The sequence below is a fragment of the Notothenia rossii genome (genome assembly GCF_949606895.1).
Source record: "Notothenia rossii genome assembly, chromosome: 2".
In the NCBI taxonomy this organism is placed as follows: Eukaryota; Metazoa; Chordata; class Actinopteri; order Perciformes; family Nototheniidae; genus Notothenia; species Notothenia rossii.
The window spans coordinates 34,944,857-34,959,863 of record NC_136904.1 but is presented as its reverse complement, the minus strand read 5'-3'; the positions used below and the strand labels follow the sequence as shown (position 1 = coordinate 34,959,863).

The 15,007-nt window shown below is 39.2% G+C and overlaps 1 protein-coding gene across 6 annotated transcripts in view; it reads left to right on the top strand.

Annotated features, from left to right (window-relative positions):
- The window catches only part of LOC307028623 (tetraspanin-18B-like), a 50,937-nt gene that overhangs the window by 5,684 nt on the left and 30,246 nt on the right, over positions 1-15,007 (top strand). For 2 of the 6 annotated variants that reach the window (XM_079663811.1, XM_079663808.1), the window contains exon 2: positions 1,233-1,309. The exons of 2 other annotated variants lie outside the window; for them this stretch is intronic. Coding sequence is in view for 2 of the 4 variants with exons in the window: in XM_079663810.1 (XP_079519936.1) it covers positions 1,316-1,318 (3 nt within the window). In the remaining 2 variants the exon portion in view is untranslated. Of the gene's footprint in view, positions 1-1,232; positions 1,319-15,007 lie in introns of all 6 variants that reach the window. 2 more of the 6 variants (XM_079663810.1, XM_079663807.1) reach the window with 1 other exon arrangement.

Genomic DNA, 15,007 nt, shown 5'->3' with positions numbered 1-15,007 from the left:
CTTCTGCAGTTTTGAATCACGTTTAAAAAAAACATGAATCACGCAGCACTGTGCATTATTGGAGCATGATGAATCACTCGATTACTAAAGTGAGTTTTTCCCCTTTTTGGCGTTTACCACGGCCTGATGTACTGTACTGTATGTAGCGTACAATACCATCGCAGCAACAACATCCATCATCAATTTGCTGCTCGCATGTGGGGGTTGCTATAGAAACAGCTAGACATGATGTGGACTACAAAGATCACAGTGTGAAATCATCTTTGTTTTGTCTCGAGGGAGAGCTTTGGAAAACTTTTGCATCATGGCCTATGAAATATATTGGAACCTGTGTGTTAAAACTCTTGTAGCATGGATTCTCTTCAGCTATGTAATATAGAATCATAATGGTAAACATCTCGTACAGAATGTAGTTCCATTTGAAAAGGATATTTGTCTTTAACTCAAAAGGAGTTTACAGTCATGCTATTCTTTGAGCTACATGTTAATATCATGCTCAAAATGACAAAAACAACATGTTGATGTACTGTACATTAGTTTAATTATTCACCATGTTCACTATCTTATTCATGCATAAGCATTTGCTAATTAGCACTAACTATTGGACAGAATTAAAGGCCCCCCCCCCGCCTAAAACGCCTCAATTAGACTCTCAGTGACTTCTGCGGCCAAGTGACACTCACGCTTCTGTTGGCTAGCGCACAGATACATTGTACTGATACACTAAGGGGCAGGACAACTCTAAGTGGTTGACCAATCACAACAGAGCCGGCAAGCTAACCAATCAGAGCAGACTCTGCTCCAGTTTCAGACAGAACAAAGAGAAATAAAGACCTTTTTGAAGATTAAAGCATGTAAACATGTGACAAAATACAAATATGAACCTGAACATGAGCATAATAGGGCCCCTTTAAAAAACCTTATGGTGTTCAAAGTTCACCAAAGTTATTCAGATTCATCCTCTGGCGAATATGACATCTGATTTTCAAATATTATGGCAAACAAACCATCTACTGTCATGGAAAAATAACTTTTAAGCAATTTATACCAACTATATTGTTATTATGCAATAACGTATGAGATCCAGACGCACAGTATTTTACATCCGGCATTTAATATATCGGAATCCAAATGGTTTACTGTCCCACATTGTGATTTATTTAGAGCTTTCATATGTTTAACCTGTGCTTCCTTATGAACCCAACAGTAACTCCTCTGTTTTCTCTCTACAGCTGATGTAAAGCAGTTGGAGGTCGAGGGTCCAACCTTCCGTACTCCCACCTACATTTAAACCGAGAGCCATAAATAGGTACATATGGTAGGATGCTTTCTGTTGCTACTCAGTCACACTGACCTTTCACTCCTTTGTCACTCATTTAGATTATTCTGACACCACATGAATGCAGCAAAAAGGCCCTATCAATCAAAGTCAAGGTCCACAATGTCAAAAAAGGCCTTCTTCTGTTGCCTATGCTCCACACGTCCACCAAGTTTCCTGTCGTTTTCTGGAGAGGAACAGACATATAAACAGACAGATAAACTAAGCTTTGCAAAGGTAATATACCAGTTTAGGTTTTTTAATACAATAGAATCACAAAACATTTTAAAGGTGAAAGAAATTTACAGAAACTGTTGAACACTCGAAAAAGTACTCAAATATTTGACTTAATAAAAAAATCGTAATATCACTCCGTTATATACTCTGTTTCAAGTAAACTTAAGGATTACACTAGTTAAGTAATACTTAGTGTAATAAGTATTTTTTACATAAACCTAAGCTTTTATTATTTTGCCAGTGGAATGGGTTCATTTTGAAAAGCAATGTATTTTATTTATAGTGTGCCATCACTTAAACAGAAGGCATAATAAAATTCAACTGCAGGTGAGAGTTGATGTTTTCTGCAATTATGTGGAAAGAAATATGTTCGTATATTGGTACATAATTGGCTATAATAAGAAGTTTTTTTTTACCATTTTAGAAATGGGCAAAAATGCAATATTGTGCATCCATAACTATTATATACAGTATATCATGTTAATGTATTGTACATTTAGTTAAAGGTCCCATCATATGCTTTTCTGGTTATTAACCCTCCCCTTGTGTGTTATGTAGCTTTTTCTGCATGTAAACGGTCTGCAAAGTCACAAACCCTCAAAGTACACCCTGTAGCGAGTAAAACTCTAACACAGAAAAGACCTGTCTATGCTGCCCCAGAACGCCTCGTTGGAGATTTCTCTTTTTCCATTGTTTCCTTCCGGGAGCCTCGCAACGTCCCGCCAACATGGCACCCAGACCCCACGCAGCATTCTCATCTGTTTGTCATTACTGGTGTCATTTCCTGGTTGCTAAAAAACGCCATTGTAACACATAAACACACACCAGAGCATAGTGGGCTCATAGGGAGGGGGGGGCAGGAGCTCCAACAAGGCGTTTAGGACAGAGAGTGAATACACATACTATACAGAGATGCTGTATGAGAAACCAATGTGATTTTGGAACATTGAACAATGTAAATCTATTCTAGTAGACCTCAACAATGGAATTATGATCAGTAGAAATGGCCATGACATGGGACCTTTAAGAAAAGCAGCTGTCAAATAAAAAATACAATGGTAAAAGGTACAAATTAAATGTTCCATTTCCCTTGTAATGGAGTAGATACAAAGTAGGATAAGATTTGAAATAATCAAGTACAGTAATAGTGCCTACAAATCTTACTTGGGATGCAGTATTTGAGTAAATGTACCAGCACTTCTCACTGCTGCCATTTTGACTTGAAAAAGTATTATTAAAGTGGCATTAGACCATCAGAGAGAAGAGGATGACGGCATCGCTTGTTCCTCACGTCAACCTTAATAACAGCTCAGAACTAACAGACTGGAAAAGCAGAACACAGCGTTCTTACTAAAACATGACATGTTTGCCAATAGTGAGTCAAGTAGTATTTTAGGTATGTGTTAAATAATTAAACACATTTCAAACTCTTTTTTTAGGTTACAATGTGCAGTCAGCACACATTATCACATCATTTTCACCTTAATTCAACTTTGAGAAGAACATCACGTTCACTTACTGTAGCAAAACAAATTAAAATGCTTCTGAGTAAAAGAAGATTTTAAACTCTTTATGGTATATTTGTGAGGTGTACTCAATATTTTGGGTAACATCACAGTCTTATTGGTATTTTACAAAGCTCTGCTGAAGATATAACACTACATGTTTGAGTTTCATGTTATTCTTATCGAAAATGCTATTTTCCATTTATAATCAATAACCTTCTTTTGAGAGAGGCCGCAGACCAATACTGGGTCTGACTCTTGAATGATTTCAAAAGGTCAGAAAATGGACTTTTCCTGGTGCTGAAATGGAACAGAACTTAATCAGATCAATGCTACATCGGCCCAAGTTTACCCTGATAAAAAGAAGACTCTAACATTCAGACTCGTCCTGAGATACTTTCTGCTTCAAAGATGAGCGTACCTGAAAAGAGTTGTCCTTGTACTAAACAATGTACATCCTTTGACGTTCTATCTATCACCATCATCAGCTTGTAATTTCAATTTGTCCGGTTATATGGTTTTTGAAAAGTACTTACAAAACTTGACATATACATACATCAGCCAAAACGTAGATTAGATGTATTTCTAAATTGCTAATGTTAGCATGATAGCATCATACCCGCTAAACATTAGCATGCTAACTTGTTGATGTTAGCATTTAGCTTTACCCACCACTTTCCTCAAAACTTGACAGAGATGTTAGCTTTGCTGTACTTTTTATTACAGATTAGAGTCCTTTTTAAACTCCTCTTGTGATTGGCTGATTTCTGTCACGTCACAGTCATGTGGAGCTACACCGATGCAGAAGTGGGCGTGGTTAAATCTCAATTGGGTTGGAAAAATGATACACGGAAACTGGACTGATTAGATACTTTTTAATCAGTCTCTAAACAACCCACGTAACATTTTCTTCTCAGAAAGACTAATAAAATAAACCCTAAACGAGTTATTGCATTAATTAAAGAAACAAATGACAGAGAAGCTAGCCTGAACCTGAAGTCATGACTTTTATACATCAAAATGTAGCCCAAAGAGGGGCTTCAGCCCTCTATTAGTAGTGGGTGCTTTAAATTGCTTCCATGGCATTAACTTCTGCGCTGCAGCTAATAGGGGAAGAAGTGGGACTTTATTGACCTAATCTGTTTGGAGACCCTAATTGAAGCAGTTTATTACTTTTTCACTAATTAAAATGAAATTGCTGGTGACCCCTTGAGAGCTTAATTTCTTCTCGCTTCTCCAATTCTATACTTAACATCTGTTAAGCATTCAGAGCAGGAACAGACCCATCCAACCTTCACTTTTTATGTTTTCTTCATCCATTTCTTTTATTTGTTATGCATCTTAGGATCTTTACAAAATCAAAGTGGGTGAAACTAGAAGATCATTTGATGTTTCGCCTGCCTGGCTGTATTTATGGCTGTAAGGCACAATGGCAGTCCCTTAATGAGAAAAGGCTGTTCATGTGAAAGCTTTTCACAACACGTAGCTTTCAGCGAGGTTATATGAGTGGTAGTCATTGCCTCTTTAGAAACACTCCCATTAGGCTTACTTTGTCCAACTTTTCTTTTCTTTAATATTAGAGTAAAGGTGGGGTAGGTAATTTTGGAGAAACCAGCTCGAGTGCGCTAGAATTTAAAAATACACAGCCGGAAAAAATCTGCCACTTCCTTACAGAGCCCCTCCTCCAACACACACACAAACGCGCACATGACATGACCAATGAGGGCACGAGATAAGTTTGTGCACAGATGGAAGGCGGACAGGTAGGTTGGCCATCCAGTTATTTTAGCAGGGCCGGCTAAAATGATTGGTCGTGCTTTTTACAGTGCTACGGCTTCCACAGATGACATTTTTTAATGGATTTTTTGTCAAAGCACTTAAGATATTCATTGCTATCGGGATGTTAAGAGCATGCATGGAATATAACAAAAACTGTATCACGAGCCGGTTTCTCAAACTTACCTACCCCACCTTTAAGTATTTTTCATCTACCTTCATTCCGTTACTTCAAAACTGAAAAAAATATCAAAATCCTCCATTCAATTTGCAGAATTTGAACTAAACTAAGAGTTTTGAGGATTTCAGCCAATAAGATTCTTGAGTTCTACCAGCAGAATTAAAACAATTTTTATTACAACTTTATTAATGCTATTTGAGTCTTAAGCCGACATGTACAAACCTGTTACAACGTCCCAAAAATATTTCCATTAGGAGAAACGTCCTGCAGTCTCAAAAAGGATGCAAATAAAAAAACACAAAAGGCCCAAAATACATGCAAAGAAAAAACATCTTCGAAACATGCGCTGCATTAAATAAAGGCGTTGCATAAACGAGGTGCTGCAAATAGAAAAAATGCTGTAAATTGAAAAAAAATGCTGCAAGAAGATCATAAGTTAACACAACGGTAATTGTGTCCAGGAGACACAAACAAGTGATGCACAAAGCTGGGACATGAGCGTTTGTTCAGGGATTATAAAATGTAAGTTATTTGATCTGCTGTAAGCTAGCTAGCTAACGTAGCTAACCTAGTCATTTGAAATACACTGACAAAGCAATTACAATTATGAAATAGACTAACTGTGCCAGGGTTGACAGTATAGTTTTCAATATAATGAAAAAGTAGGATAGTGCAGCGTGTTTCTCCTAATAGAAGTCTTTTGGACCGTTGTAGCGCATTTGCACCTGTCAGCCACTGATCATTTTAAATGTACAATAACTTTTCTAAGCTGTTTTAAATCGGCATTAGTTAATCATTTAACATAAGGGAGTCAAGTTTGCTTACTATACTTGTTTCATTGTTAACAAATCCCATAAAAAGACAATTTGATTATAAAGTAACCCTTGGAACTCATCAAAATCACCATAATCCATCGAGATATTTAGCAGTTATTTACAAAGGCAAAGAAATTGAACACATAGATGAGACTCCCACATCTTTGAGTATAAACCACACCGATACACCTGAGATTCATCAACATCAATACTCTCCTCCAGTCTCATTACGGATGTAGGGATGCAGAAAGAGTAATTCCTCTGGGTTTATCCCTGTCCGTGTTCACAGCTGCAATGCTCTGATGGATGAAGGCAATCGAGAGGAAATACACTTCTGTACACGCTGCACTTCCTGCAAGCCTCTCCTGCTCTGTGATTTATTGGACCGGAGCGTCCTGTCACTTGTGGGTAAACTGTGCAGAAACAGGTCCACAGTTTGGCTGTGGGTAGCTTCAGGATTCACACTGGGATCCAGTTTCACTGCCGCTTTATGCTGACTCTGCACTGCAGTGTTCAACATTCTGACTAGTGGTTTTGTTATAAATGCGTATTAAGCTATCACAAGCAATGAATGTAACTGGAAGTAAAACATTTTTATTAAAATAATAATACTTTTTTTTTTTTACATCTCTCCTTCTTGAGGAGTTATTTGGCTTTATACTCAAATTTGGAAGAAGCAATGTCTCCTTGTGAAACCTTGTCAAATTTTGACTAATCCTTAGAGGCTTATACTACCAAGAATTTTATAGGGAATTCATGCTGCCAACAGCACGGAGAGTACAAACAACAGCAACAGTGCTGACGAAGCTAACTGTGTTTTCCTGAGGGAAAACTGAAGGGCAGCCACTATTTTTCAGTAACCTTTGTATGTGCAGACATTTGGGCCATAAGATAGCCTTCACAGAGAATCTCCTTTACAACACAAAAAGGGAGAGTGAAAACATAGCAATATGTCAATGTTGCTAAAATAATACCCCAAACATGTCATTTAGATCCTTAAAAGCTCGCATATCAGTATTTTTTTCAGCAAGACAGACACATTTAGCAACCTGCTGGTGAACATAGTGGAGCATTTAGCAGCTAAAGAGACACTCAGGCAGGCAAACAGACACAAACACACACAAGATGCTCAAGGTTCCTTCACATGGCAGGTAGAATGGCTCTGCGCTGACTGTGCGGTTGTTTTCCTATGGAGATAGTTGATCATTCCTATGAAAGTTGCTCAATGACGCAAGAAAACAAAATGCCATGACTTCTGATTATAAAAATACCCTGATCATCCATGTATCTAGGCTCATAGATAATGCAAACTTGCGTTTTCATATCCGCTGTTATGACTGGTCTCCACTTAGTCAAATGAGTTGAACAACTCGGAATTAGTCTCTTAGTTTTATAACTTTTAGGGCCTAATGAAGTGTTCAAACTGGGTAGTTTATTAAGCTCAAAATAAATGATATGCTGATTTTCGCTAAGGACTTCTCTTTTCCAATGTAAGTCAGTGGGAGGAAGTGTTTTTGGGCCCAATGACAATCACGATCTGACACATAAATTGTAGTACAACTGTTTGACCACTTCCAGCATTTTCTTCAATTTCCAGCTCCATTTCTTGGTTGGTTGCCTAGTGTCACGTACCGCTGGAAATTGTTAAATTATTTTGACTTTAACCTCATTTACCGCTGACTTAAAAAAAACAAGTGCAACCAATAAGATGACAGCTGTATGAAGCGCCACAGACAAGCAGGGGATGTAACTATAGAAAGAAAACTTAACTTGCTGTCTCTCCGCAAGGCTCTGCTCTTGCCTCACGAGGCATGAGCCAAGAGCAAAGAAATATCTTGTCAAGACAGATAATAACATATGTATACATCTGTGTATCAAGCCGTCCCAGTGTGAGCTGATCAAACTGAACACCTGAAGGATCTCCAGTGTTGGCCCACAGGAAACCGCTGCAGGATTATTGAGCCAAATCGTGGCAATTCTCCATGACTGCAGAGAGGAGAGGGAATAATTTGTGGCCATTCTCTGTCTGGCTGTGTGAAATTACCCAGCTGCCCCAAGACCTATTTTTGAAAGGAGCCGCAGCTGCTAAATGGGACCTGAACACCAATCTGAGCTACTGTGAACGTAGGTGTGTCTTTGTGTGAGGTACACACTTAAACTGAAGGTAGAGGAAAGAGTAGGACCTGCATTTTCTGTAACAGCATCCTCCAGTAAGCTGCAAACATGTTTGATTGTTCAGCCTACAGACAGTTAGTCTGGTGGCTCAGGGTGAAAAGCACAACCGACAAGGAAAAACACCAAAAGAAACCCCACAGTTAACTGGGAAAAATGGAAGAAACCTCGGAGAGAGCAACAGAGGAGAGAAGTTGTGTTTGAATTAAACAGATAATACATTTACAATATAGTCCAAATGCTTGACAAATTAAGTGTCTATTTAAAGTTGAAGATGAAGATATATCAAGATGGATGTCAACAATCTGGGTGCCAAACTGTTGTTTTCTTCATATAAGAACTGTCCCAATTCCAACGTTTCAACAGAAACAGAAGCCTGAATAGTTTTTAGCCTTTTTTCTAGTGCATCTAGTTTTGCATTCTACATTGAGATAAAGAAAAAACACATTACTAATAGTGTTTAATTTCTAAAAGGGCTGTTGCAATTATAACGGTGAATATAATTGTAGTAATGTATTATGATAAATTAAATCATGATTACTTGTAACCGTGACAGCTGTTTTTAGCATTTAGGACCCTTGGTGCTAAATCAAGATGTCTGTTTGTGATTATGGCGGCAGTTTTATGATTGCAGTAAATGTGACTGTAATCAGGTTTTCTTTGACACACTGCCATAACACTTGTTATATTTCGACAGCTCTTTGTTTCTTCTTGTTGTTTCTTCTTACAACCGCAGTCTTCCTTTGTTCATTTCACAATCACAGATCAATCAGCGTAATTGTAATCCTTGCGTAATTGTGCCGACATGAGTGATTTACATAGAAGTGTTAATAAAGCTGAGTGCATGTGCAGGCAAATTCCTTATTTAAGCCAAAGAGGCAGCAATTGCTCAGAGTGCACTGGCTGACACAAAACCTGCGTTTTAATTGCAGTGAAAGCCAAGCTACCGCCATTTCGCTCCATTAAAGTAAAAGCTCAACACAGCGGTCAAATTAGCAGTAAATACACATTTACACTGCCGAGAGCTCACCGCAGTCAGACAAAGAGCAATTACTGGAGTTGTTACACAGGACACCTGAAATCCACCAAAAAATAAGGCCATCTTACAGATCTCACCTTCAAACCTCTCTTTTGCCCTGCAAGCTTTGTTCGTTTCAATTGTGCATTTTGAAGAAGACAAGCATGCTTGATTTCCAGTTACAATGGAAGTAAATACAGAATGTTTTGCACAAACACTAGGATAATGTAGACCAGTGGTTATCAACTGGTCAGGCCTCTGGACCCACTTTTTTTGTTTTTTTCACTTACATTTTTAATGACATTTTTATAAACATACAAAACCACATATAGTTCAGTATACACTTGAATTGGAAACCTATTGAAGAAGAAAAAAGAAAATACAAATAATTATAAAAACAAGCAAACAGTGACATGGAAGCTTTCTATCCTATTTTAATGCAACATCATGGTCTGTTTCCAACTCTCAATTTGTGGTGTCGTTCATTTTTCTTTTATATTCAACCCATTTTTCCCATTTGGACTCAAATTTCCCTTCCTGGACCCTCAATATGTGTGTGAATCTCTCCATATCAAATATTTCCTGGACTACTCCCAGCCATTGCTCCTTTGTAGGTGGATCTGCTTTGTACCATGCTCTGGTAATTGTTTTCTTGCTTGCAGCCAGCAGCACTTTAATCAGGTATCTGTCCCCACCCTGTGTGTTTTCCTGCGCCAGATTCCCCAAGTATAACATCAGGCCGGTCTTAGGAACCTAATATCCCCTTCAATACTCCCCATACTTCCTCCCAGTATCCCTTCATCTTTTGGCATTTAAATTTTTTTTGTGTGTGGTCTGCCCCCACCTCGCTGCATTGCCTCCAACATGCGTTCTGTTCCGGGGCATACCTCCCTTTTATCTTTGGGGTTATGAAGTATCTGATTATGTTTTTCCACCCAAATTCCCTCCATACCCTTGACCCAATAGTTGAATGCTGCACTCTACATACATTATACCATTCTTCCTCTGTCATATCAATCCCGAGTTCTTTCTCCCACTTTTCTTTTATATATAGAGTTGAATTCCCCCTACTCTCCAACAGAGCTTGATATAGAGCTGAAATCACCCTGCCTTTCTTCCCTTCATATGCTTCAATCATTACCTTAATTACCCCATTTTGTTTAGTGTTTTTATCCATTTTTATTTCTTTTATATAATAGTCTCTCACCTGTAAGTATCTAAAATGGTCAACCCTTTCCAGATCGAACTTATCTCTTAGATATTGAAAACTCTGCATTTCCCCTTTTTCCACCATCCTACATATTGCTGTGATGCCCCCTCGGGCCCATCGTTTAAAACCTGCATCTTCTTTTCCCGGCTGGAATTTATTATCATTTGTTATCCATCTCAAAATCTTTGTCTGTTTTCCTATTTTGTATCTCTTTATTACCGTGTTCCAAGTGTTTAAAGTGAATTTTGTGATTGGGTCTAATACGTTTCCCTGTGTCCTGAATAATTCTTTATCCCCGAGTAGTTTTTGAATCTGGTAGTTTTCCCCATTTGTTTCGATGTCCTTCCATTTACTGTAGCTACGTATTCCATATTACACCAGCATGCCACTGTTCTGATTTGTGCTGCATAATAATAATCCTGGAAACTCGGCACTGCCACTCCTCCTCTCCCTTTGGGTAGCTGCAGTGTCGCAAGCCTAATCCTGGGCCTTCTCCCCCCCCAAATAAACCTTGAAATCCATTTATCCCATTTCATAAATTGACTTTGTGGAATAGATATAGGTAGTGATTGGTAAAGGTACAGTAGTCTAGGCAGTATATTCATTTTAACTATTTCAATCCTTGAACTAAGGTCTAAGGTCTGTATTGTCCACCTACATAAATCCCTCTTGATATTCTGATTGATCTGCGTATAATTTGCATTATATAATTTGTCTAACCCTTTTGTGATGTTAACCCCTAAATATTTAATTGTATCCATGTTCAATCTAATTCTGTATTTGTCTTTGATCTCTGGTGTTGGTGTGTAGTTTAGTGCTAAAATCTGTGTCTTTGTCACGTTTAGTTTGTACCCTGAGTATTGTCCATATTCCTCCAGTAAATCCATCAGTATCGGGAAGCCCACGTCTGGTTGCCCCATGTATGCTATCAAGTCGTCCGCAAATATTCCCAATTTGTGTTCTAAACCTCCTGCCTCAACCCCCTTTATATTCTGGTTCTGCCTAATTGCTTGGGCCAATGGTTCGATGAAGATATCAAAAAGTGTTGGGGAGAGACAGCAGCCCTGTCTTGTCGACCTCTCTAATTTAATCCGATCCGTCAGACTACCGTTCACTTTCACTCTAGCTGTTGGTTCATGATACAATGATTTTATACATTTGATTGACTTTTCATTAAATCCAAACTTTTCTAAGACATTATACAAATAGACCCAGTTCACACTATCAAAAGCTTTTTCTGCATCTATACTCACTAAAATTACACTGTCTCCCCTCCTTTGGGCCTCCTCCACTATATGAATTGTTTTCCTCATATTATCTTGTGTCTGTCTCCCTCTAATAAAACCAGTCTGGTCCTCATCTATAATGTCGGGCATGAATGTCTCAAATCTTTTCGAAATTATGGACGTATACATCTTGTAGTCTACATTAAGTATGGATATTGGTCTAAAGCTACTACATCATTCTTTATCCTTGCCTTCCTTGGGAATTGTAGTAATGATAGCCTCTTTCCATGACGGGGGAGTTTTGTTCTCTTTCATAGTATATTTAAATTATGCCAACAGTAAGGGGCTTAATTCCGATTTGAATATCTTATAAAATTCGGATGGCAGCCCGTCGCTGCCTGGTGACTTACTATTTTTCATTCTACTAATTGCATCCCACATCTCTTTTTCTGTAATATCTGAGTTCAACAACCTATTCTGTTATTCTCCTATCGATGGTAGGTCCAGCCCCTCTAAAAATGCCTTCATACTGTCTTCCTCTGCTGCAGTTGGTTGTGCGTATAGTGTCCTATAATAATCCTCAAATGCTCTCTCTATTTCCTCCGGCTCTCTTAGTAACTCATTGGTTTTAGGATTCCTAATCTTATGTATAGTGTTTAATATTTGTTGTGCCCTTATCTTTCTAGCCAATCATTTATTTGCTTTGGGCCCCCCTTCATAATATGCCTGCTTTACAAACCTAGCTTTCTTCTCCACCTCTATTAATAATATATTTTCTATCTTCCCTCTAATGTCCTTAACCTTCCTAAGTGTCTCTGGGTCATTTGTATTTTTATGTTGCTTCTCTAATTCTTTTAGTTGCCTAGTTACATTTTGATATAGTTCCAGTCTGGTTCTTTTAAGGTGTGCTGTTTTTGCTATTAGTTTCCCCCTTAATACTGCCTTTAGTGCATCCCACAGAATAGTTGGGTCTACTTCCCCGTTATAATTTTCGTCCTTATATCTGATTATCTCTCTCTTTATTTCTTCCACTAACCCCTTATTGTTTAATAGACCCAGATTCAATCTCCAGACGGTGTTCTTCCTCTTACCATTTAGATTCAATGTTAGATATATTGCACTATGGTCAGACAGGTCTGTAACATCTATTCTACAGTCTTCTACCCTATATTTATCTCCCTTTGACATAAAAAAGTAATCTATCCTAGAATAGACTGAGTGTGGGTGTGAGTAGTGTGTGTAGTCTCTATCTAGTGTGTGTATATCTCTCCATATATCTGTGATTCCTAGTTCCCTCAGTTGTATGTTCATGTATCTGACAATGTGCGTCCTAGCCTTCCTTGTACTTGTTGTATCCAAATCATAGTTTAGTACCACATTGAAGTTCCCCCCGCAAATCAGGATTCCTTCCATTTCCACAGCTATGATATCAAACAATTCCTTAAAAAAAGTCTTATCGCTGTCCGGTGGGGCGTAAACATTAATTAGTGTAACCATTTGTCCTTCCATTTTCCCCTTGATCACCACATACCTCCCCTCTCTGTCATATATTTCTTTGTTTATTTCAAATTTTACTGAGTTCCCAATTAGTGTAGCCACCCCTCTCCTACCTTGCTTAAATGAACTATAAAATGTGTTGTTATATCCATACCTTTTCAGTTTTTCATGTTCTTGTACTGATAGGTGAGTTTCTTGCAATAAGATAACCTGCATCTCCTCCTTTCTAAATTTGGTTTATACTTTCCCCCTTTTAATCGGATTGTTCAAACCATTGACATTTAACGACACCATTTTGATTCCCCTACGTTGCATTATATTTCCCTTCAAAGCATCTTTTCGTTCCCTCCAAGTCACCAAACACAATATATTTATTAGCAGCAACCGCTAAGCTAAACAAATACAAATTAAACATCAGAACTTGGTCTTCCAAAGTTTTCTTGGGTTTTAAAAATATCCCCCTTTCCCCCGCTGGTGGGTGGAAGGTAAGGCTTCTTCTCCTAGTGAGAGGGCCCCCCCTAGTGGCGGAGATCTCTCCTGTGGCTGATCTCCCAAGCTCACTATAATTGTCCAGCATGTGGTTTAAACTCCGGAGCTCCCGGCCGGAACTTTGTGAACATTTTTGATATAGCCTTTAAACCCCTGGTCTCTGTATTGGCGATGGAGGTGATTCTATGTTTCTAGTGAATTAGCACTTCTTTAAATTAGTCCGAATCAAATCGTAAAATGTTATAGATAAATAATTCCCCAGCCTGCATACATGTCCATACAGGTTCCTTTTATAAAAACAAATAACAATCTTACTTGCTCACCCACTGCAGTGTTTCAAAGTGGCACAAAATAAAAGGCTATAGCATTTATAAGTAATTTGGTTAAATCTGTTTGTGTCTTTGCTGTCTTTTTCTGATCGCCGTGGCCCGTCACCTCTCATCCTTCTGTCTTTTCAACGCCGTATCTTGTTCCCTCATAGACTACTCATCAACACCCTCGATACGGTTCCGGTATTCCCTCACTCCCATCTCGTTGTTGTCTCCCCGCTCTCGTCTCCGAAGTCTGGTCCACTTGCGCGCTGCCTCCAGTCTCTGCAGCAGCGTAGGTCTCTCTACTCCCGGGTCCGGCACCTGCCAGCTTCTCTGCCGCATCGCCCTCGCCGCGTCCTGAGCACTCTTATACACTATCGTTCCTTCGTTCCAGTAAACCCTCAGTGTGTCCATTGGAGATTGAAAACAAATCCCTTTACCTTTGAGAATTCTCTTGGAGCCCCGCATATTTCCGACGTTTAACCGCCACCTCAGAAGAAGAATCGTGGTCGAATGTCACTCTCCGTTCCTTCACTTCCATCGCCGTTCTCCAGGCCGTCTTAATGACGTTCTCCTTGACCTCGAACCTCAATAAGTTGACAATAATGGCTCTTGGGGGTTTGTCTAGTTGTGGTTTTGAAGCAGGTGCCCTGTGCGCCGTTTGAATCTCCAACTTAATATCCTCCGACATTCCCAGCTCCTTGTGAATTAACCTGTTGACGTACTCGGAGACCGAGCCTCCCTCTATTCCCTCCTTCAACCCCCAGATTCGTATATTATTTATTCTCGACCTCCCTTCTATGTCGGACAGCTTATCTTGGAGCTTGGTTTGTTGTTCAAGAGAGGCCGTAATAATGTCCTGGACGTCGGTACTCCACTCCTCGACCCCAGCCGTACGCTCTTCAAGGATCTCCATATCCTTCTTTTGGGCCCGCATCTCCGCCTCAGCGGTCTCTAATTTTCCATTTGTTTCCTCTCTGAAGCTATCAAGCCCTTGTTTCATATCTTCTCCGTGTTTGTCCATATATTCTCTCAGTTGTTCCATTTCTTCACGTACTCCTCTTAGATTTTCTTCCATCCGGCTGCCAATTTGATCCAGTTTAGCATCCATGTTGTGCTGGGCTTTCTCGAGTTTATCCCGCATGGCATCTAAGCTAGTCTGCAGCGCCGACACCCAGCTAGGTTGCTCGTCGTTGCTAGCTTTAGCGTTAGCCGTTAGAGGCTGACTGTGTTCCATCTGGACCTGCATCTC